We start from the raw sequence: 23,731 nt of genomic DNA, 5'->3' as shown, positions 1-23,731 counted from the left end.
ACTTAGGTAATTTTCAGGCCATATTGAATTAGACCTAGAGGGTTAGAAATACTAGAATTTAGGAGGTGGAGTTATTGTCATTGTCTTGGATCTATAGACCAAAGTGCAAGATGTGCAGAATTTAGACATGCTGCAAGATCAGGGAGACAATGTTCACATTTAAAGAAAATGATGGTGCTTCAGTCCGTAGGTCTGGTTGGCCTGTTTCAAGCCAGAATGAAGAGCAGAGGATCTCTGTCTTGAGAGGTGCATAAGAAAACATATTTCAAAGCAGAACACAATCTCTTCACTTTGGATGTACAGAGACATGCTGTATGTGCTGTGTGGAAGGATGCAAGATGCAAAGTGCTTAATAGTATCTGAAAAAGAAACAGCTCAAGACCCCAATGGCCTTCAGCATTAGCGTATGTCTTTCCAGAAACAGTCTAGGTTTGTTTCCAGACATGAAAGGAAAATTACTTCTCTATGGGAACCAAGGAGCTAATTTCCAGTTTAAGCAGTCATCAGCTGGCAGACGTTTGTGGAAAAGCTTTCCTTCACAACTGGAGCCAGGAAAGAAGTACTGAGTTACTGAGTAAGAACATATGACACAATTTCACATTCTGTGTTCTCATGGTCAAATTGCAAAAGACAGTGTGCCCAAAGACAGGAAGGAGAGATGCAAAGAATATCAGGATGGAGGCTGAGACTCCATGCAGTCAGAAGTGGACCAAGGCAAGTGGTTGAAGGGTCAGAATTGGTGGAAGAAGTAGTCACTCAAGAGACAAACAGTAGAAATAACATAATAATCCCTAGTTTTGAATAGCAGTATTTTTCTGTGTCCACTCACAACAAACATGTCATACACTACAGTACTATTTCTCTAACTCATGTCCTCCATTCCTTTGACATACAAGATATTTTACATTTTTTTCCACCTTGGAGAGCACGGGATGCCCCAAACCAGGGAAAATTATCAGGCCTGTATACCATACAGGAGGTTGTTCATGGGAGGATTCCTTTCTTATTCACTGTAAAAGCTGGAAACTACTGAGGGATGAAGCAGGGTTTGGAGTAAAAGAGGATTTTTTTTAAGGATGGGAACATTTTCTTTGAGAATAAGATTTCATCCTTAGCTCTGGCACAAAGCTCCTGTGGAATGACAAGTCACTTAAACCATACTTGGGTGATTAGTCCATCCTTTGACAACCAGCTGGATCATTAAATTATTTATTACAAATGTTACAGCAAAGAATCTTTGAATTTACTGGTCAAAAAAGATTAGCTGCATGCATTACGGAGTTATTTATGGTTGCTAAAGTCCCTGATAAACTCAAAGACATTGCAGATAAGCAATAGTTTAGAATACCTTAAGAAAGAGTTCTTAAGGGGTTTTTCTTTCTTCTTCTGCACTAGTACTAATCAGAGTAATCCTGTTGACAAAAAAAAAAATCAAAACACAAAAAAAAACCCCATAAATTTCATCTAGGTTTCATCAAAATTAGGAGAACTGTTGGACACCTTGTTTCTTTCCTTCCATCCTGCTTGTGTGTGTATTCACTCGGAGGTATAGGAGCACAGAGCCCATAGAGCAAACATAGCTTTGAAAAACAGCATTTGAGACCCTGCCTTTAAACTGTGGAGAGCCACAAGTTCCAGGAAGTGGATACAGGAGACCCAAGCTTTTGTGGTGTTCTGAAATGCTCTCTGGGGCTTGTGAGAGAGCAACAAATAGCTCAAGTTCATTATAATTTTATGTTCAAGAATGTGTTAAGCTACTTAATGATAAGTTGCAAAAGTATATAATACTTCAGAGTGATGCATATGTCCCTCAGGCTAATGGCATGCCAAGCTAAAATATCCATGTCATGCCAAGCTCTTCTGTTGGGTTTAGTCTAATTTTGCTATGTCCATGAATAAAAATGTAGGCAAAGTCAACGACTTTTGAATGCAAGAGGTCAACAGGTGAGCAAACAAATCACATGCAACAAAAATTAATTGTGCTAACTACAAAATTGCCCCTTTCTTCAAACAAAATATACACATGTTAACTAGTTGTCCTAAAAGCACAAGCTCAGACCAAGTGAAAAATGCTGCAGCCATGTTAGTCTCCACTTACCAACCTACTGTGTGTCATTAGGAGTCTGGCATTTATTTTCATGATCTAAATTTAACTGTCTTACTTGAATCCTTAGTCATCAGTCTTACAGTGTTTTAATGACATGAGAAATGTAGGAGATTGAAAATACATTTTTATCAACATCTGCCTTTAAAATTAATCTATTACAAATGCCTTGGCTTACATTATTTTATTGTAACATACAAATACTTTTTGAACTCTGAGCTTTTATATTAGAACTTTACTCAGTTCACATGGAAAGGCTGAATGACAGCATAACACCACAAGCATCCATGGGCGGGTGACATATTTCTGTTGGTATCAAAAAAATTTATATGTCCAGTTTTAAGTTATGTATTTAGCAAGGAGCCAAAGGCTCCCATCTCATGAGCTAATCTGAACTGGTCTAGCTCCAAGGAAAACATGCCAGGAACTAAACTTGAAGCAGCTGCCCCTAAACACTCACACAGGAAGAAGAACAATCAGGCCTGAAGCACTCGGCTGGACATCACCTGGGACTTTGTTGGCCAAAGAAAATAGCCTGAAATTGAGTACAGTGCCACAGAGGTAGAGATGTGCCACTGGTTTAACTGAGACAGAGTCTGGAGGGCGGGCAGCGTGCCCTGAAGAAGGGAGGAAACAGAAGGACTGCTGCTCGCAGTTGAGCTGCACCGAGTCCTCTCTTTCCTCTCCTTCCCACCCCACCATCCTGAGGGGGCTCATTGTACAGTTGGCCCTCTTGCACCTACTTTGTTCGAATATATGCCACAAACATAATAAATGAAAGAGAGAGATGGAAAAAAAGGAAATGCTGAAAATGAATCCAGAGAAATCTAGGAACAAGCACATTCTCTGAAAATTAACTTCTGCTTGTGCAAACAAGCTGTGTCATGCTCAGACCTCCTCAAAGTATTGCATCATAATAATTTGTTTTCAAGAATAATAAGATTTAAATCATGATCCACTTTTAAAAGTCATTGTAAAAGGAGGATTTAATTAGTTTTCTTAATCAAAAAGAAACAGAATGAAGGCAAATGCTAAATATCACAAGCACTAAATCTAAATGGTAAAGTTGGTGACTGGCATATACAGTCTCAGACTGCCTCTGCACAATTGCTGTGTCCCATACTGGGTAGACAATGAAAGACTTGAGTTACTGATTTAAGAGAGATTAGGGGATTGCATTTGGGTATTCTGCTTTTATAATGAAGGTTTTAAAAAACTACTGTGCAGGAACAGGCAAAAATCCTGACATGTAATCCCATAAACTATACAATACTTTCGACAAGCCTCCAGCAGTCATGGTTTGACAGCTGGTTTCTGTGTTCTGAAGCACTCTTCCAGGGATGAAAGTCGGATGCCATTGCCATATATCATTACTGCACTCTTGTCTCCCTGCCTCCAGTGACCTGACATTCACAGCAGAGACATCACTCCCACTGCTTGCTTGCAGTCTGTGAGATCTGCTGGCTTGAGCCAGGAAGGTCCCAGGACCCTCTCTGGGGTGGCATTGCTCCATCTTGGTTCCCAGTGCATGGCCAAAAGTGAATGCCACAGAAGCAGCCATTAAACAGTAAAATAAAATAAACAAACAGAAAAAGACATTTAAGAGAATGAGTGGAAAACAACATAGTAGCATTTCAGGACTTTCTTCTCCTCCTCTGTGCATAACAGAGGCACTTGGGGTATATGAAGAGCTAAATTATCTCTTACATCATGGTTTTGTTTAGAGACTGGATCACTCCACCATTAAAGCCAAGTCTCATTAAGGGCTATTTTCCAGGGGCAACTGACATCTCCTGGAAGATTTTAAAAGACTAGGACTTTTGGACATGTGTACAAAGACATATCCAGCAATTGTGTTTAGTGTTTAATTCTTTTGATCTTCCAGCCCTTACAAGCTAGTAAGGTCTGTAAATATGAGCAAGGCAGATTTTACTGAGGCAGTAATAATAGCACAGTAATTAAACTCTTAGATGGCATTTTTTATCTTCAGCAGGCCAGCCTTTTCCAATGGAGGTAAAGAACACAAAGCCAGAGGACATGATTCAGTCTTGCAGGAAGACCCCCTGCTGTCACACACATCAAATCCTATTCATAGCTGTACCCACCTCTAGGTTTGAAGTGATTTCTTTTCCTACCATTACCCCTGCTGAGATACTCTTTCAGGACCTCATTGCTTCATTACTCCTGCTGAGATCCTCTTTCAGGACCTCACTAGAGACATCTAAATTTTGGTTATGCATTTCCAGTGTTATTATGACAGTCTCCTTCATTAGCAGAAATAATTACATGCCCTTACTTTTTACTCTCCCTTTAGATGAACTTACGGGCAGTTATCATGGCCTGTCACTACCCTTCCAGGCAGAAGATAAGCTCATATTGCTTATTCTCACAAGTTCTCCATTCCCCCACACTCTTCCACCCATGTTAATGTTCTCCTATGCAATCCATATTTCCTAAATGGCACCACTCAATATGGTGGTAGTAATTATCATCATCATCATCATCTTATCTGTTCTTCCCTATTACAAAGCAATCAGTCACAGAGTTCTGCCACTCGTAGGTGGAGAAATGAATCTCAGTTCTTTCTCTACCATGCTTCTTCCTGCATTTTACTGGCTTAGATTCATCTGAAAAACTACTTATCAACTGTGATCAAAGGCAGGGCACTTCGTTCTTCCCTGAGCTGATAGGTCTTGTCTACTCACAAGAAGGGGATCTGTAAGAAAGCTGGAGAGGGAGTGTTTACAAGACCATGTAGTGATAGGACAAGGGAGAATGGCTTTAAACAGAAAGAGTGTAGGGTTAGATTAGGTAGTGTCGGAGTCTCCCCCAGGTCAGGGTGAGACTGAAAGGTGGAAAAGTCTCTGCTCCAACCCATGCCTTCAAAGAAAGACTCAGTAGTCTTCAGTTGTCTGGTCTCAAGGTAGTTTATTGTAAGTTATCTAAAAGATTTTCTTCCTGAACTGCTGCGGTGTGCTCAGCAGGTCAGCCAGAGGCACACTCTCCACCCCTGAGGCTGGTGCTATCTTTTATACTAAAAACTACATGTTCTGTATTTACAATTCTGTTCCAATAGCTGTCACCTATGTTAGACAGTCAGCTTCTATTCTAAACCAATCTAAAAGTGCCAACATCACCCAAATCATGGAGGCTAGGAAGAAGAGGGAAGAAAGACAAGGCATGCCCTGATTCCTCCATCTTGGAGCCTCAGACCCCCATGTACAAAATCCAAACCCCACTGTACAGAGGTCAAAACCCCCCTCTATAGCACTCAAAAACTTTTCCCTTCACCTTGTGATTATCTCTACTGTGCTACCTAACCTTGTGTGGCTTGTAATTCTTCATACAGAGTTGGTAATTTGCTCCATGGGCTAAGATCAAAACCCCACGTGTCCTTGGCTGCATGCCAGGGTCTCAGAGTCCCCTGCCAGTGGCTCGGGCCATCCAGGGCACCCAGAGGAATGTCCTGGGTTCCGACAAGGTAGTAGGAAGAAATTTTTTGCTGTGAGGGTTGTGAAGCACTGTAACAGGTTGCCCAGAGAAGCTGTGGGTGCCCCATCCCTGAAAGTACTCAAAGCCAGGTTGGATGGGGCTTTGAGTAACCTTCTAGTGGAAAGTGTCCCTGCCCATGGCAGGGGGGTTGGAACTAAATGATCTCTGAGGTCCCTTCCAACCTAAATGATTCTACAATTTAATGATAAGAAGGAGGACCAAGTCTCCAGCATTCACAGGCCAGCAGAGTAACAACTGTGAGACCAAAGAGACCTCTGTGTCTTGCCCACACTCTCCTCTAGAGTTTTCTCAAACCAGTTGAAAGATCAGGCATGGTAAGGCCCAGTCAAAGGAAAAACAGTGGTAGTGACATACTGAGGGTACATGTAATCACACCCTTTAATTACTTTGTTCAGCAGTGTCTCCAACTTGAAAGCCACAAGTCACTTGAGAGTCTTTTTTGCGAGTAAACAAACAGTATCAACTACTTCCAGTCATAGCCTAGCCTCCTTAGCACTTATGACGAAGGACATTTGGGAGCCAAAGCAAGCAAATATAATGATTCATTTATCCCACAGCTTAGCAGATGGATAAATAAAACCTTTATAACCAAGGCAGAACAGGACCTCTACAGCTCTAAATGAATAGCACCATTTAAGCCTCATGAGACAGAAACACTGGCAATGCTCCATTATCCACAAAGGAATCAAGATGTGCATTTCTATGAAATTTATGTACATACAAGTGAAGTTCCTGGGGCAGAACTCAAAAGATGACAAACTAGCAAAAACAGTGAGAGAGTACCTTCATTTCTTATCAGGATACTGATACTGAGATACTGACCTTTTCAACACGTTACAAAGGAGTTCCTGTTTACACCTGAAGTCATTGTCAGGTTCTGGGACAATTTAGACTGGGGCAAAAACTTAAAATGGGTAGAAGGGACACACAACTATAAGAGCCAAACTACACTTTGCAGTCAAAGATTCAGAAATGGATGAATTTCCCAAGCTCTAACAAGTGAGCTTGGTTCTGCATGAGTTTTCAGAAGTTTCCTCATTATTATTATTATTATTATAGTTGTTGTTGTTGTTGTTATTAGTGCCTGGCTGAAGAATTTCAGGAAGATAATATGCTCTTCTTGAAAACTGACTGGAGTTATATTTCAGTTGCTTTATTAAGCTCTTTACATTGTGTATACTAGGCAATGTATAAACTGATAGAGACTGTAGTTTCCAGTGCAATGAAGACACTAAAGCAGAATATATATATACATATATGCATATAAGTGGTTTTCTTATCAATTACATGAGTTTTTCCACTGGAAGCAAGTTAGTTTATGATATTTCCTTTCCTGCATAACTTTTTTCCAGTTTTCTGCGGTAGCCCAGCAGAGCCAGGAAGGAGCAGGCAGACACTGTCTGCCATGGGAGCTGAGCTGGCTGAGTGCTCTGGAAAGGGTGACAGGCCCCAGCTCACCTGCAGTCATTCAGCAGACTTCCTCCTGGTCCCAGCAGGGCTCTCTGTACTTCAGCCATGCCCACAGGATAGCTTTCTTTTCTTTCACAATAGCTGTGGCACTTCATGACTACACAATCTGTGAGCCACAAATGTTTTTCCAAGGCACCAGCTAGATATTTTCAGCCTCCCTCTTATGCTGGATTCCACAATATATACCTTTGGGCCTGCCTCTCAACCTCTTACAGTATTTTCATTTAGTGCAAGCCTGTGCTTGCTCTATACAGAGCTGCCAGCAGTAAAGTAATTTCCCAAGAAGGCCCAGCAGCTTTGACTACATGACAAGGTGTCTCTGGGCTTTAGACTGATTCTTTTTGTAACCTCTCTGATAATCCGAAATTCAGTGATCCACAACCAGTCATTCCTTTATCCATGAATCCATGCTGAATGGATTCATCTCACTTCGTCTTAAACTGGTGGAAAAGGACAGACACCTCTGAGATGCAACTCACTGCACTTATTTTAGGCACAATAGAGAAGTCTTTCTCCACTGAGTGGAGAGAAAACATCAGTGGCTATCTTGGATTAGCTGTATTCCTTTAGGCTTTGTGAAGGCTGGATGAGGTACCCCACCCTAGGCTATATTTAGCAGCTGCAAGGTTATGGAGTTCTCAGCTCCAAAATGTAGGAACTATTTTTTACTTTTTTTTTTTTTGCCCTGCTGAACCTGTTGCTTTACAGACTTGAGGCAGAAAAATCATAAACACTTTAATTAGCTGTTCATACCTAAACCACTATTCCTGGCAATAATATTTCAACAAGGAGGTCCTCATCCTCCTGTATGCATGCCTTCCCTCCCCAGCTACTAGAATTTAAAATTTAACTTTCTTGTCTTGATCAGTGAAGTCAACTCAAGGTCAGCCCTTGTTTTCACCTGCTCCCACATTTATTTAATGGTTTTGTTTGGTAACCAGCAGATGAAATTATTTGGTGCTTTTCACATTATATTTAGGTTCGGTTCGGGTGCTACTCTGGTCAAACATCAGTTATGCTGCTTATTTAGATGGATAAATGACACCAAGATCACATACACTGAAAACTAGAAAATAGTTGTTTACTCAATTTGTGTGTGCCTCTGAAGTTGTTGCAGATAGACTCGCTCTCTGGAAAATGCTATAAACCCACACAGTCCCAGGAACAAGGTGACCTTGTCCTCATTACATCCATAATTTTTCTGAAGAGAAACATTGTTGTGCAGAGCCCCGAATCCTTGATGTTCCCTAATACTGTACTTCTTCTCAGGTTTGGAAAAGAGCTGCCATCCTCAAATAAACATATTTCACATCTCTCTTCCCACTCAACTCACATACCAGAATTTTGGTTTATTTGTTTGCCAGTTTTCCATATAACATTTTCAAAACCCAGATAAACCATGTTGCCCTTGAGTATAATGATGCAAGTCAGTGTAAAGCATTTACATTATGTAGATCACTTGTTCAAATCTATCTGTAAAATATTTACACTCTGTAGTTCACCTGAAGACATCTACTTATGAGGAAAGCCTTCAGAATATTATATAGCAGTCAGAGAAGCAAATATCACTTCATAAAAGACAAGCCTTTGTTTCTTTACTTTCCTTTAGTATTCAAGATGTCACTGAGTATGTAACAGCAATTCTCTAAATACCTAATTTTTATCTTATATTCATATTTTTTTTCTCCTCCTTTTGAAGAAGGATCTGAGGTATTTAACTTTCTTATGGCATCAGTACTCTGAATACCAAAAGTTCTGGGTTTTTTCCAGTACTTAGTGAAATCCAACCCTGGACCTACAGCCACGTGCGTGATCACGCTACTCTTGGAGGATACAGATGGAAAGGAAGAGCAAATCACATGTTTAAACACTACACTTAATGACAAACCTAATTTGTTCTCTAGGTACAGATTAGCAATTGTTTGAAAATAATGAGCATTCCTGATGCTCCTAAAACATTTTTAATGTTCCCTCCAATATTGGTCTGTTCATCTATTGCTTTCTCCCTTCAAAGAACAGATATCCAAGGGGACTGACTCTTCTCCACACTTGCATCCACCTTTTTCCCATGTGCCCATAAAATACTTGTGGTCCTTATCATCTTTAATATTCTACACTTGGAAACAGTGAGTCCTGTGGTGTTCTCTGGATGCCCTTGACCTAAACTGAGTCAGAACTCTAACTCTGTGCCTGTATCTTCACAACAAGCATTTAGAGTATTTAAAGGGAGGCTTTGGTTTGAATCTCATTGCATATGAATGTTCTTGCTAATAGAGTGAAGATTTCTTAACTCAAGCCACATCCTACTCTTCAAAATCCTTCCAGATATTTATTGGGCCAAACTCAGAGCCAACCAGAAGTGATGGTGGAAAGGAATAAGGTCATGGTCTCTCCCAGATGGATGTGAGCCATTCACTTCTCTAGTGTGTTACAATTTGATCTTTTGGAGCCAAAGTTTTTCCTGATTTTTTTTTTCCTACAGAGCTTGAAAATCCTCTGGGATGATTTGCATGAAGAAAAAGCTTTATCTTTGGTGCCTGTGAGAGGTGTTGGTATTATTTTAGTATTGGTAGAGGAAGAGGTGTTTGTTATGGATCTGTACTAATCTAGGCCTTAATGCAGGTTCTCTTCCCTCCTATACAGATGAAGATAATACACATTATATATCATGTAATGATTTCTCAGCTGTCATGAGCGGTATCTCTTTGAAGAGGAAGAAACCAAATAATTTTACTCATTCTGACCCCCAAAGTACAACACTGTCACTGTACAGTCACTGATTATTTATTGCTCCCTTAAGATTTATGTCAAGACTAGAATCCAGCTAGGTTAACCTAACAGGCAGTGTTTTGCATCTTGTGTAACCAGTTTGCATACTGCAATTTAAAGGATACAATCGGCAGCTACACCAGACTGATCACAAAAGGGCTGGAGGAACAAAAGTGTGAGAGTGTTCATTATTACTGGCTATCTGTCCAGTCACTTCCAGGAATAAAACATTTTATTGGCCAAATCACTCTCAAAACACTTAAACATCCCCCCAATTCTTTCCTTGGCAAAGATGACAACACGTTACAGCTGCTGATGAATCTCTAGCTACAACATATTGGTAGATAAAAGAGAACTGAATTCTTCTGTGTACAGTTATCTTTTATACAGATGGAGTTATCTCTGGGGGAGGGATATTCTGAGACAGTCTATTTAAGCAAAGTGTAATCCAAATGGTGAACAAATTTAGTTTTTCTGTGGAGAAGTTCACAGATATACAGTTGCCATGACAACTGGATTTGGCTCTGAAAAGGGAAAACAAATGGCTCTTTTTAGACTCAAGTAAAATAAATTTAGTCTGGTTACATAGAAAAATCGCTTTTTCCCTCTAGTGTCAAATAGTTCTTCTGTAGCAAGCTTCCCTAGCTTCCCTTTTTAGATTTCAAGGGTTTCTTTTCCTTAAAAAAAAAAAAAAACCAACAAAAAAAAAACCAAAACCAACAAAACAGTACATCTGTTGGAATTACAAAGGGTGAGAACACCTCCCTTTCCCTACCCTTCCCAAATCCAGAGCATAATTTTGTGTTCCAGTATTCTACAGATTGCACCCTAGTTACAAAATAATAGAACCAGATTTCCTGCATCTAAGCAGCATAAAAATGCAAACTCATATTCTTAATTTCATCAGATCGTAGAAGACTGGGAAAAGTGGGAAGGAGCTGTTATTATTGGTCTGTTGGGAATGCAGTACATCAGGTCTGAAATGCTCGCTGTGTCTGATGTGAAAGATAGCCAGGGTGATTTTTTGTTCTGTTGGCAGTTGGAGAACCCAAGTGGATTTTAAACCTTTGGTATTGTATATCCTTTATCAGCTCTACTCTTCCAGCACTTGTGCATGCATATCCCTCCCACGATCAAACAGGCCAGCGCAACAGGAATCATTGCAATGTACCAGGACAGACCAACAGCTGGAAAAGTAAACAATTTAAATATTAGAAAACCAGAAGAAAACAACAAACTCCCAGGAACATAGTTCTCTAAGCTCAGGTTGGAAGAGGAGAAATGACAATAAAGAGGATGCCTGCAAGTTAACCTTCCAGCAGAGCTTATCACCTTTGAAAGGAAGAGATCTACTGATTGAGCACTCTGGGAAATGTGTTCATGAAGATAGGAGGAAGGATTGGAAAACTCCAGAGAGTTTAAAGTCCAATCTTTTGCATACACCAAATTTTCTGAGCCCCTGATCAGAGCAGCTGCGTGCTTTCTATCTTGGTTTGTTTTATTAAAGCAGAGACATTCCAAGCAGGAAATCCAAGCACCTTGTGGAGGATGAACACTTAATTAGTCCACCCTCAAGTTGTCTGAATAATTTTTTCCTACAGAGCAGCTTATAAATTAGTAACAATCAACCCAATACTCAGAACTTCTTCCCAAATCCAGCTAACTTCCAACGCCAGTGTCTGTCCAGACCATTCTGGATTGCTCCAATGTCTATTGCCTCCTCTATAGCTATTCCGGTGTAGCTCATGGAAGACAAGGGCAGCACATGACCCAGCAAAATGAGTACAAATCCCTCATCATAGGGTGCTGGAGTGAGTCATAACTGATAATGAAGTCTGAAAGTGTTCATGTGCCTTTCTAAGACAGGGTGAGCAAGCTTTGGTGATTCACCAACGTCATGCAAAGAAACAATTAGCATTGCTTCACATTGTTTATACAGCTGGCTCTTGGCCAATGGTTTATCACACTGCAACATTAATTGCGCTGAGTTTAGGTCTTCTCTTCCCATCACTAGGAGCCAAAGTAACTACACCCATCATAATTTACACTTCTTGTTATTTTGGCAGCAGTCTGTGCATGAGGAAAAGTAACACTCTAATCATTTATTTTGTTATTGTCTTTTTTTTCCCCTACTTGTTGAGGAACTGGAGGAGATTTGGCTCTGCTGCAAAGAGAGTTTGCCAGTAGTCTCACTGGGACACTTATTTCACAAAGCGTATCTAAATTGGAGTCTTATCCAATAAAGAGATATACCAGCACAGGCAGATCTTTATCCCTGCATAAAATGTCAGTAAATGACCTACAGAAGTTACATTTTGTGAACAGGCTGTATCAAAGACTACAGGTGAAAGAGGCAAACAGATTTTCCCCAGGCAATAACTTATCCCAACACTAGCTCTTATAGTATAAACAGATCAGATGCCAATTTAGCATTCGAATAATAATAAAAATTATCAAAAATAAGCAGTAAAAATAACTACCTTCCTGCTTGACCCTTGTTGGCAGTTCTTGGTATCCATATCTGTTCTGGGCCAGACAGGTAAAGTCTGTGTAAAAGTCCTCTTCTTCAACAGAATCAAAAATCAGTGGTACTTCAATGAAGTTTTCACCATTTTCTACAATTTCTCTGGAAGAATAAGAAATATTTAATGTTAATTATTTTAATAAAATGGTTTTTCTCTATTTGATATGTTCATTCTAACAGCACATTGCAAGAAAATGCATTGGATATTGCTTCACTTCTGAACCAGCCCCTCAGCATTCAAGGATGCCTGTTGTCTTCAGCCCAGTTGTGCTACTTGAGTCCCAGTGAGCAGTACCTATCTTGCAGCTTTTGGAGTCTAGAGGGAAAAAATACCTGGATTTGTCTTGCAAAAATAAAGAAAAAAGAGGGGAAAAAGGCAAGTGGAATTCTGTGTATCTTCGATACATTAGCATTGTGCAAGGACCTAATTTCTTCTCTCTGACCACCTAAGGTTAATTCTTACTCTCAGCAGAGGACATATGGAGAACATAACCCTGCAAATGTTCTCTGAGAAAGCTGAACTACCATTCCTGTCTATCATGTGCTGAAAGCCAATGGCTCAATACAAGAAACTGTCTAAGAAGTTTCCAGCTAATTTCAACATGGTTATTTTAGGAGTCACACTATTTGAAAGTGGTTTTTTAGCTGGAGTCAAACATTGTCCCTTGATACCTTTTAGCCATTACCAGAGCAGTTGTCCATTATGAGCCTGCATTGCACAGAAGCAATGGAATTCCCCGGGCGCTCCTCCCAGGAGCACTTTGCCAGAGATTTCTGCAGGGAATTTGTTTCCCCAGTGGCATTTGAGCTGTTTTGTCATGCTGCCATAATGAGGGCTTCCAGCAGAACAGGGGTGTCTCTCATACTGTGGGTCCTGCAGGAACCTCATCTGTCACTGTCACTGTCCTTGTGCAATTGCGTGATAATAAATAACAATAACGATAGTGATAGGCATAACAAAAATAATTTTTAAAGTCCAAGTAAGAAAGTGCTGAAGTGCTGCTCTATTCTAAAGCCTGCAGAGACTACAGCTGCAGCACATTTTTATGGTTCCTGGTCAAAGGTTCAATGCATTTTCACTTATCCATATAAACAAGATTATAAATTAATTTCCCCAGTCATGCTGGGTGGAATGGGAAAACACCTAAAGGCTTGGGCATACAGATGAGTTCCTATGTTACCTCTGGCTGCAACGTTACTTCTGGCTGTTATCTGGCACTGGTGGCCACAAATTGCCAAAACCATCTCACATGCATAACAGCTAAACATTCTTGTCCCTCAAAATACACATGTGTCCCACATGCCCAAACTCTGTTGGAAATGGCCCCTAGCCCATGCTAAACCCTAATCAATAGCCAGAAACCCTTTGGGAAGGTGCTAGCTGGTGTGTGACCAGTTCAGCAAGTAACAGCAGAGGCAATCCCGGAGCCAAGGAATCTTCTGGGCTCTGTCCACTAGTACAGGCAGAGCCACCAGGCAAGTGTAATCATCTGTTTTGAACACTGTGAGCTTCATGGAACAAGACACTAAACAAGCTGACTTGATCCTCAGTGAAGAGATTTCAGTCAGAAAGTTCAGCTCACATTTACAAAACCACTAGAGGGGTTATGCCTGGATGTAGTGAGTTACTCAGGTAACACATCACAGGTACAGAAAACAGGTATCCTTCTTTTTCCTGGTGGGAAAAGCCTTGAGGTATGTAGCTATGAGGCAGCCGAAAGATGGCTCCTGAAGACTGGGAGACACAATGAATCAGGGCAAGAGGATGTGGAACATCCTGTTTCTCCCACCCACCAGTATTCCCTTCAATGCCACCCTAGCATCTGTTCTAGCACTCAGCGGGTGTCTGTGTGAGTTAGCTCAACTCGCTAATGTGGAAAAGAACAAGCTTAGGGGGAAAACAGTGTCATTTAGAAAACAAAACAAAAACCATCAAACCACTAGATAACTTTCTGTTGTCTTACTGTATTCTAGAACCTCATGAATGTCAAGGAGAGAACATTGCCACTTTGCTGGCATGGGGTAAGGAGAGAGGTAAGAGAAGCACTGGGAAGGATCAAGTCTCCTTGCTTTCCACTGCAGTCAGCCTGTACAACAGCTCAGTTGCTCATGAAAATGTGCTTCAAGTTTGTCTCAAAGTTGGCTCATTTGCAAAATACCATGTCACAAAAAAAAAAAAAAAACAGAGATAAAGCATTCATTTTGCTGACTGGGCTGGGCTTGGTGGTTTATTTGCTTGCGTGCCCATTTTTTTCTCAGCTCTCACCTTCACTTCAGATCTGTCCATTTCACATTTCATTACCTGGCATTCAGCTGCACCAAGCCCCTGTAGCACTGTAGGTTAGAACAATAAGCACAAGAAAGCACTTTCAGCCAGACTTACTGTCGTTCCCCCTCTGTAACTCTGCTTTGTTTATAAACCACGTCAACGCTGCTGTCATTTGCCAGCCATTCCACATCAGTTTGGAAATGGCTGCTCAGCCCAACAAACACTTTGCAAGGGAGAGTCATCTTGGAGCCTGTCAAAAAAAAAAAAAATTGAAAAACAATTTAGTCATGTATGAAGAACTACTCTTTCTTTTGGTGAAAACCAACAACTCCAGTGGGAGATCCCACACACGTCAAGAACCACTACTCTCAAAACTCAAGTTAATCTCCAGATTGCTTTTGATCCTCTACTCCTTGGCAGCAAGCCCCTTCAGTGTGGCAGTCTTTCCTGCTGCTAACCAAATAATTTCCCTATTGCAATACTTAACAATTCTTGCACCAAATACATTCCCCAGAGGAAAGGCTGTGTCCCTGCAGCCTTGCCCTTTCTGACATAGTGCAGCCCAAAGGGCACTGCGTGATTTACCCCTCTGGAGCAGCTGCATTAACCAGCAGCACAGCTTCACTCACAGATGCTGGGTGAGGATATTCGAAGGTTGGACTTCCAGGGATGAAGTGATTTTGCAAAATTTCTGAAACTTTTTAATCGCTGTAACTACTGTAACTCAGGGATAAGGAGATTTCAGACTGATGAGTATCTATATTACATGGAAGTTTATCTATATAGCCAGAAGACAGCATTGGTTGTAGATGTTAAAAAGCAAAGAATACTCCAGCATCGACCCTCAACTAATGTAATTGAGATCAAAAACCTACAACCATTTATCCCAACAAATTACACCATAAGAGAACCTGCTCTAGTTTTTTCTCTGACTAAACCTGTCCAAATATGATGTTGGGCCTTACCAAGAGCAGCTGATGTTGTCTTTTGTGCTGGATACACAATTATCGGCGTAATTCTCTTCTCTTGTTCTTGGCAGAAAAAAGGAACAGAGTCAGTGCTAAGACAAGAGAAAATGCAGGCATGGCCCCAGAACCAGAAACACACCACTTCACCCAACACCTGTCGTCTCCCAGGAACGGATTTGATTGCTGAGGCCGCTGGCAAGCAGCGATGTCGCCGCTCCAAGCCGGAGCCCCGCGGCCGTGGGGACGGGCAGGATCCGCGGCCTCAGGGACGGCGCGAGGCATGTGCGGCGCGGGCGCCCCCTGCCGGCCGCTCCGCGCAGCAGCGCCCAGGCCCTGCCGCCCCCTCTGTGGCACAGCGGCCTGTGCCCGCCCTGGGCCGCCGCCGAATGGCTGATCTCCGAGCTCCCCTGAAGGCCTCGGCAGTGACACGCCCCCTCCTGTCCCCAGGACGTCAATTATTCCGTTTAACAAACGCGGGTACTTGCAGAAGAGACCCCCGCCCTGCCAGGGGTGCTGGGGGAAGCCCCTTCCGGCTGAAAGGCTGAGCATGAGCTCCTCTGAAGAATTTCATTAGCAAAGGAGAGGTTTTCTTATGTGCTGTAATATTTTAATATGTCTATCATTGAATCATAGAACATCTTCTAGGTTGGAAGGAATCTTAAATGTCCCTAAAACCTTTCCTAAAAGTTTTCTAGGACCACTGGTTCCAACCCTCCTGCCATGGGCATGGACACTTTCCACAAGACCAGGTTGCTCAAATTCCCATCCAACCTGGCCTTGAACACTTCCAGGGTTGGGGTGTGGGGCATCCACAACTTCTCTGGGTGACCTGTGCCGGTGCCTCACTACCCTCACAGTAAAAACTTCCTCCTAATAGCTAATCTCGACCTGCCCTCTTTCAGTTTGGAGCCATTTGCCCTTGTCCTGTCACTGCATGCTCTTGTAAGAAGCCCCTCTCCATTTTTCTTATAAGTCTCCTTCATGTACTGGTAGGCCACAATTCAGTCACACCAAAGCCTTCTCTGAATAAGCCCAATTCTCTCAGCCTTTCTTTGTAGGAAGGGTGCTCCATCCCTCTGATTATCTGATACTATATTTACCAACAGTCTCCAGTTGAATTGTCCTGGTGATTTCATATGCCACACCTTCAAATGGAAATGGCATCTTGCAGGTGTAATACCCCGCGTCTGTTGGTAGCACAGATGTCATGATCAGAGATGCTGAACCGTTCAGAATGATGAATCTTTCATTGTCTTCTTCCAGAGGCTGAGCATCCTGGAGAAAGGACAGTAACTGGTGTTATGACTCAGATAGCTACACCCTGTGTAACTCTCAGACAAATTGTCTCTCTGTTATGAGAAGTTCACTTATCGCTGGGAAGTCTGAGTAGTTCTGCTCTCCCACCAAAGCACAAGTTCTTTTAATGTGTATCCATCTCTAAAATGCCTTGTGTCACTGTATGTGTGAAGTGTGAAGAATTGCTATTTTAATCTATCTAATTTAATAATGTGTGTGCATAGCTCTTCCATAGTGCACATTATAAGATGGAAAACATATAATAAGCTCTTCCCTGAGTCATCTTAAGAGTAATCACACAAGATTTTAGTACCCATGGAGGTTTTCACAATGTTATCCATACATATCCATGTGTATGTATCCATACTTTCCATACATGACCACAGAAGAGTAACATTCTAAGGTGTTCTTTGAAGACAAGTACTTGTAATCATGCAGGACTTCACATAACTGTTACTTACCCTATAAACTATTAGAAATTCCTGCTCTGTATCCCTAAGGCTCTGTTCACACATGGTCTGGAAACCTGCTAGGAGAAATTACGTTCCTCCCTCATAAAGGCAGGGTAGCTCATTCTTATATTTGTAACAAGAACCATATTGAGGGGGGCAGCCTTTCGCTTGGATGAAGTGGTAATGCCGCTGGCTGGGATACGGGGTGTACCCAGGAGCTGCATCAAAGCCGGATAGCATAGCTCTGAGGGGGGCTAATCAGCCCAAGCTCTGGCAGTGCCCCTAGCCTATGCCTTAGCAAGCCTTTAGTGATTTCAGCTCAGTGATTATCAGCTCATGAGTGATTTCAGCTCTTTGGGCTTGCTAGGCTTGGCTGGGGCACGCAGCAGGCATTCGGAAGACCAGGAAAGAGAGGAGAGCGCTGTGTGAGGTTCCAAGACGATGTCTTTATTGGTCTTCTTCGTAGCTCTTCCACGGGGTGTCTCGAAGGGTCTCAGGGACAGCAGCTCCGACAAGCCGGGCAGAAACAGGGGTTTATATAGGGTTAGGGAGGATTGAGAATTGTCCAATGGTAAGAGTTAAAGGAAAGTGACCTATAGCTTTACAGAGAGATAAGCAAGGGTCCGAGAGCGGGAGAGAGGGGCTCCTTTTGTCCAGTCATCCTGACTCAGCATTCTGTTTCTGAACGCCAAGGCAGGTTCGCAGGGCATGTGCCTGCTACAAAGTGGGTTATGTTCCCACTTCTGAAGGGAGTCCTGAGCAGCAACATTTTGCTGGTATAGTACAGATCATAACCTAGGCACTGCAAGCCAGCCTGTATATTGCATCCTATGGTAAGGCTACAGCTGCGCAAGGCAGAGCGTGTGATCATAGTGGGAATGTCAATAAAAGCTAAACTGAGGTATTATGGAAGTGGAAGAAGAATCCCCTGCTCTCCAGTGTGAAATTGAACAGCCAAGGATGTTGTAGTTGATCTTAGAGGCAAAACCAGGCTCACCTGTTTGAAAAGCAGCAAACTGGGCAGTTAGGCAAGAGAAAAATCCAAGCACTATGTAATTCATCCAGTATTTCCAAATGGTGTATTCCAGTTGATTGATGAAAGCTACCCCACCTGAACACGGAGGCAGTACCCCTGGGAGTTCCTACTTTATGGGATTGACTAGAGGGGCCATGAAAAGAAGCACAGTGCCAAAGAGAAGGGCCTGATATCCTGTGGCAAACCCTGGAGTTGGGTAAATAATCTAGCCTTATAAACAGTTGCACTGTCTGTGAGAGCATGAAACATGTGAAACACTTCACCCTGTGCTGAGTATGCCCCCAAAAACTTTTCTTAAAATGTATACATCTGCCCCAAAATTCCCAGTATATTACACTATGATAGTGACTTAAACAACATGATGTTCAGGAGAAGCGTAAAGTGGATATTTATGTGCCAAGCTGGGATGAGGCTATGCACAAAGAGGAAGTAAATGTTTTACCTTGTACCACTTGAGCTCCAGACTTGTCCTGTTGGGTGTAAAATCCCACAGGTCAGGACAAACAATCTTTCCAGCGGTGAAAGTGAAGAGGACCTGAGGATAGGCAATCTCCCAAGCAGCTGTTTTCTCCACAACTGTGAGGTGGATGGAGACCTCGGCGCAGTAGGAGGCGTTCCTGGTGACAAAGCAGGGAGAGGTGAGCCCCCAGGAGAACTCAAATGATGCCCTTGGTTTCCTACTGGCTCCACTTCCCTCCTTAACAGAGGCCAAGACTGAGATCACAGCAGGCTGTATGCTGGAAAATCACTGGTACTGTTCTTTTGGCACAATCAAAACTCATTGCTGACACATGTCTGCCTCAGACCTTCAGTCTTTGCTTTTCTTTTTAGTACAAGTTTCCTGTGCACCTTTAGGCTGCAGCACGATTTTAACTGGGGGGGGGGGGGGGAACATATTAACTTGAACAGTAGCAGGTGTGTCATGAACACTCCCCCATTTCCTTGGAAGAGGTTTTGACTGTGAAAACCCTAATGATTATAAAATAATCATTATAAAATAAAAAGCTTAAAGTATGTATTACAATCCATCTGCAATTACTATTGCACAACCATAGACATTTCTGCAAGTACATATAATTTTCTGTAGCAAATAAGGCATTCTGGCTTTGAAAGGTTCGCAATATTCAATTTTTCTTTCTGGCTCCAAGTGACAATCACTTCCAGTCCCAAGGAAGACCATGCTGGGAGAGACAGATGGTTAAATTCCACCCTTTACAACCTCTGGAAGCCTACTTCAGAGATGCCTTTACTCAGGGCAGTGCATGAAGAGGCCAGCGAAGCCAGGGGGCCAGGCTGCCACCTCCAGGAGAGCAGCTGTGGACTGCAAGCAGACAGACTGACACTATGGCCAGGGCACTGTGGCCATCTGTCATATACAGGCCAGATGCCCAAATCCAAAATATTTGCTCCAGAGAACACAGAAGCAGAGATCTGTGATAATTTGCTGCTACCTTCATTTTACAGAGTTGATAAAAAGGTCTGCTGGCTTCCCTGCGGGATAATTTGTAAAGGAAATGTTGTTTGCTTGTGCTTTATTAATCCTATAATAATGTTAGCAATGAAGTTACCTACTTGGCTCTTGCATGTCTTTTTCAAACAAATTTCACATTTTACTAGATCTCTCAGTAACACTGCTATAGTGTTATATATTGACAAAGTGAGGCAGAATAGTCCAAAAAGGGGATTTAAAAGCACTCTTGAACATCTCAGGCAGCTACTCTGCTCTGGAACAGTATTTGCAAATTTTTGCTGTTTGGGCTTAACTGTCAGTGTCTTCTCTTTTGCTCCACAATTGAAATTGGTGCTGAGACATGGGAAAGGCCAACCCAACATGCTGAGCATGATTTCTCAGCTTGTACATCTTCTGCTGCTGACTCGCATCCCTCACAAGGTGTGCTGTGCAAGCAAGGAGACCCTGCTGTCCCATGCTGACCAGTTCCAGGGATGCAGAGATATGTTCTCCAGTATAAACCCCAGAGCCAAGTGCCAGAGGTATACTGAGAGGCTGGCAGCAGGAAATGGCAGGGGACAGGGACCTGGAACATCTTCAAAAGTTCAGGCTCTAAGGGTGATGGGATTTTTTGCCTTCCTTAGTCCACAACAAATCCAGACCCTGGCACCTCTTTTGACATGGTAAAGTGCGCTGTCAGATTGAAAACACTCAGAAAAAAAATGACCAATAGGGCTGAAAAGAGCCATGGCTAAAGTCTCAACTCACTGCAACACCACAAGTCTGGTACTAGCCTAGTAAATACACACTGGGTCACATGAAAATTCTTTCAGCGATACCAAGTCAATCAAATTCTGGTTAAAAACGTGACTCAGAAGAAAAGTGAAGACCAGGGATATGGAAGTGGGAAGAGAAAAGCCACTGCAGAGACACAAGTCCTTATATATGCTTCATAAGGCCATCTGAGGTGCAACAACCCGCTGCCTGCAGCATGTCCCACTTGTCATAGCACTGACTGGCTCAGAGGTAACTAGGAAAAACTCTCTATACAATATTCTCCTATGAGATTGTAGCCAAAATGGCAACGCTGTGTCATCATTTTTCCAGATTTCAGTAAACTATAGGAGACACACAATGCACTCTAAGGGTCCTTACTTCCCACATTTTTTTCTCACTAATAAGATAAGTAAGGAAATTATCTTTTCCAGAAATGCTCTGACTAAAAGTTTGGGGTTTGCAATTAAGGTAATGCATTTAGACATAGTCATTTGTTAGTGAACTAGATTTTCTTTTAAATACCTACCTTCTTGTGCAGATATATACTCCTGAGTCTTCTAACATCACTGGTAAAAGCCAGAGTGCATTTCCTTTCGCCCAGATTCTTGAATCTTCATCTCTTCCTGATATCATGGTGTTTGAACCATTTTTATACCATGTGATATTAGGGGTCAAGGCAGAGAAATCCAAATGTTTGTATCTGGGGGAAGGGCATTTCAGAACCACAGGTTCTCCATGCAGTTCATAGTAGTGTTTGAAAAACACGGTGTGATCTGGGCAGTTTTCTATACAAATCAGAGATATTTTTGCATTACTGTCCGAGAGGAACATTTAAAAGAATGGTGAGAGAAACAGAAGGAAAAAAGACAAATATACACTTACCTGTGTTTTTGACTTGCTGGAGTCTGAAAGCGGAGGCACCTACTGTGCATGTCACCAGGATAAAGAAGAGCCCATGCATTTTTTTCCACAGGAAATCAGAAGAAGAGGGTGGAAGGAAAATATTTTGAAATCTATAAGGAAGTTTATTACAAGACAGATTATATAATCAAAATACTCAACATTATCTAAAGAATTAATTGCTATTTTTCTCACTCCAGACCTGGGCAGCTTTGGTCCATCCTCAGTGAGCAGAAAGGTGTCTCCATCCCTAGTTTATAGGGGCTGAACTGTGGAACCAGAACATCTGGTTTGGCACATATATCACTTTTGGCCCTTCCCTTTCACTCCAGAAGATGAAAACAGCATACCACAAGATGCTGCTGTCCCCACAGCTTTTCAGAGCAACAGCTACGGGTGGAAACATTTAGTTCTGCTTAATTTGCATGAGGCACAGGTCAGCTGCTTTGAGTGAGCTGTAGTGTAGTAGTTTGGGTGAACACAGGAGCAAAGTAGGCCAGCTAGTGTGAATCAGGCTGCAGGAAAACTTCCTGCTACAAGCAGAGCCAAGCTTTCTTGTCTCCAACAAATGTTTCTGTTGGGACTAAAAACATTGACTCCTATGGCATGTATACCCTTTTGCTGGTGGTGCACAAGTTTTCAGCATGGACACTATTACCATCTGTTCTAAAAAAAAAGATAAGGAAAACCCTGAACAACCTGTCCTGAAAATCAGACAGGGTGGCTACTAAGGGAAAACAAAATTCTCCTCTGCCAGTCATTCATCAAATGTCATCTGTATGGACTTGACATGGGCATGGCAGTGTCTGTGTACATCACTGAATGCTTCTGCTCTGCCATGAGGCCTCAGCTCCTGCTACTCAGTTGATTGATTATGCTTTACCTTGGTGTGCCATGGGCAAAAATGTATAAAACATACTGGATATAGGCACTATTTTATGCTCTCTGTAAGGAATTTATGAGAAATTCAGTACACATATCCACTTGATACATTATACTATTTCCATTTTATATACAGAAATGGAAATTGCATGCACTTAACATTGCCTTAAAACGATGATGAATTTTAAATGACTGTACAACCATTTCAAATCAAAACCAAAATAAATATTTCTACCAATACAACAAAGCCATATTCATAGGTATACACCTTTGGGCATCTTTTTGTATCCCTTCATGCTCATACTTCCATTACTGTTTTAATCAAAATTTCTTCCTGTTCTAGTAGCTATACTTACCTGACATCTGATGGTTTGACTACAATAAACTATTACCAAATTATTGTCATCTGTACAACACCACAAAACCAACCTCTTGCTCAATAATACTCTTTTGTAACCGTGGGTCATCTCCTCTACTCTTAGCTCTGCCTGGGTTTCCAGGGAATTGGTATGGAGCTCTAGCCTCTCTCAGCTACACCTGAACCAGGTGCTGGAGGCATTAACAAGCCCCACAGTTCACATTGATACCCTGTAGTAGGTGAGTTTCTCTCTCTTCAGATCCTTTGCCCGACAAAAATACTTGGTTATTCTGTTCAGTTTTCTCGTTCCTTTGGTTTAGTAACAATCTCCATAAGCCATTTGAGGGTTTAGGGAAGGTTTTCATTCCCAAATTTCAGTCAGATTCACTTACCTGTGTTTCTGTAGTCTTTCAGCCATAAGCATCTCACAAAAAGAAGCTATCAGACTGAAAATTCCTGGTGAGGACCTTATATAGGGTTGAGCTCAACACACAGCGGAAATTTGTCTCTCATTGCCCAATCAGATTTGTGTCAAAACCAAATAACGTTTTAGACCCAACTTTCTTTCCTTCCGTAGAGTGAGGATAAGAGAAACAGAGGCACAGACAGAGAGAAAATATGTGTTTGGATTTCCCAAAAAAAGGGGAAATGACTGCTGAATTTATGACTAATTTCCCCTTTTCTGACGAATAGTAGCTTACATACACTCATGTCTTCACATGACTATTTCACACACTACCTCAAGTAAAAAAATTCATGGGTAACAAAAGGTGCACTGCAGCATAGTCAGCAGCTAAGTATTTGCAATCTTCACATTTTGTAGTTTATCAAACTGTTCATGGACAACATAAATCTTCTGTGATTTCCCAGATCCCTGGTGAATCACAAATGTGCCGATTCCCCTTTCATAACATCCATTTTAGTGTGGCAGCCTGCCTTAAGGCTCTCTTGCAATGGGGTGTA

The 23,731-nt window shown here is 41.9% G+C and overlaps 1 protein-coding gene across 1 annotated transcript; it reads right to left on the bottom strand.

Annotated features, from left to right (window-relative positions):
- Positions 1 to 6,445: 6,445 nt before the first annotated feature.
- On the bottom strand, positions 6,446 to 23,371 carry IL1R2 (interleukin 1 receptor type 2). Its single transcript, XM_038139480.1, has 9 exons — positions 23,161 to 23,371; positions 21,511 to 21,641; positions 21,155 to 21,413; positions 18,844 to 19,018; positions 16,718 to 16,892; positions 15,615 to 15,680; positions 14,764 to 14,899; positions 12,337 to 12,482; positions 6,446 to 11,043 (listed from the first exon to the last, which is right to left on the bottom strand). Exons 1-9 carry the CDS (start codon positions 23,190 to 23,192, stop codon positions 10,916 to 10,918), a joined length of 1,248 nt encoding a protein of 415 aa, XP_037995408.1. The 5' UTR covers positions 23,193 to 23,371; the 3' UTR covers positions 6,446 to 10,915.
- Between the last annotated feature and the right edge of the window lie 360 nt (positions 23,372 to 23,731).

The sequence above is a fragment of the Motacilla alba genome, chromosome 1, assembly GCF_015832195.1.
Source record: "Motacilla alba alba isolate MOTALB_02 chromosome 1, Motacilla_alba_V1.0_pri, whole genome shotgun sequence".
In the NCBI taxonomy this organism is placed as follows: Eukaryota; Metazoa; Chordata; class Aves; order Passeriformes; family Motacillidae; genus Motacilla; species Motacilla alba.
This window is presented reverse-complemented; position numbering and strand designations above follow the sequence as displayed.

Bases quoted from the DNA above. Each gene is read 5' to 3' on its own strand.
- IL1R2 (XM_038139480.1), bottom strand. From the start codon at position 23,192: ATGCTTATGGCTGAAAGACTACAGAAACACAG. The intron at 21,414-21,510 runs GTAAGTGTATAT...TGATTTGTATAG, and splicing joins CCAGCAAGTCAAAAACACAG to AAAACTGCCCAGATCACACC. The intron at 19,019-21,154 runs GTAGGTATTTAA...CTTTGTCACCAG, and splicing joins GTATATATCTGCACAAGAAG to GAACGCCTCCTACTGCGCCG.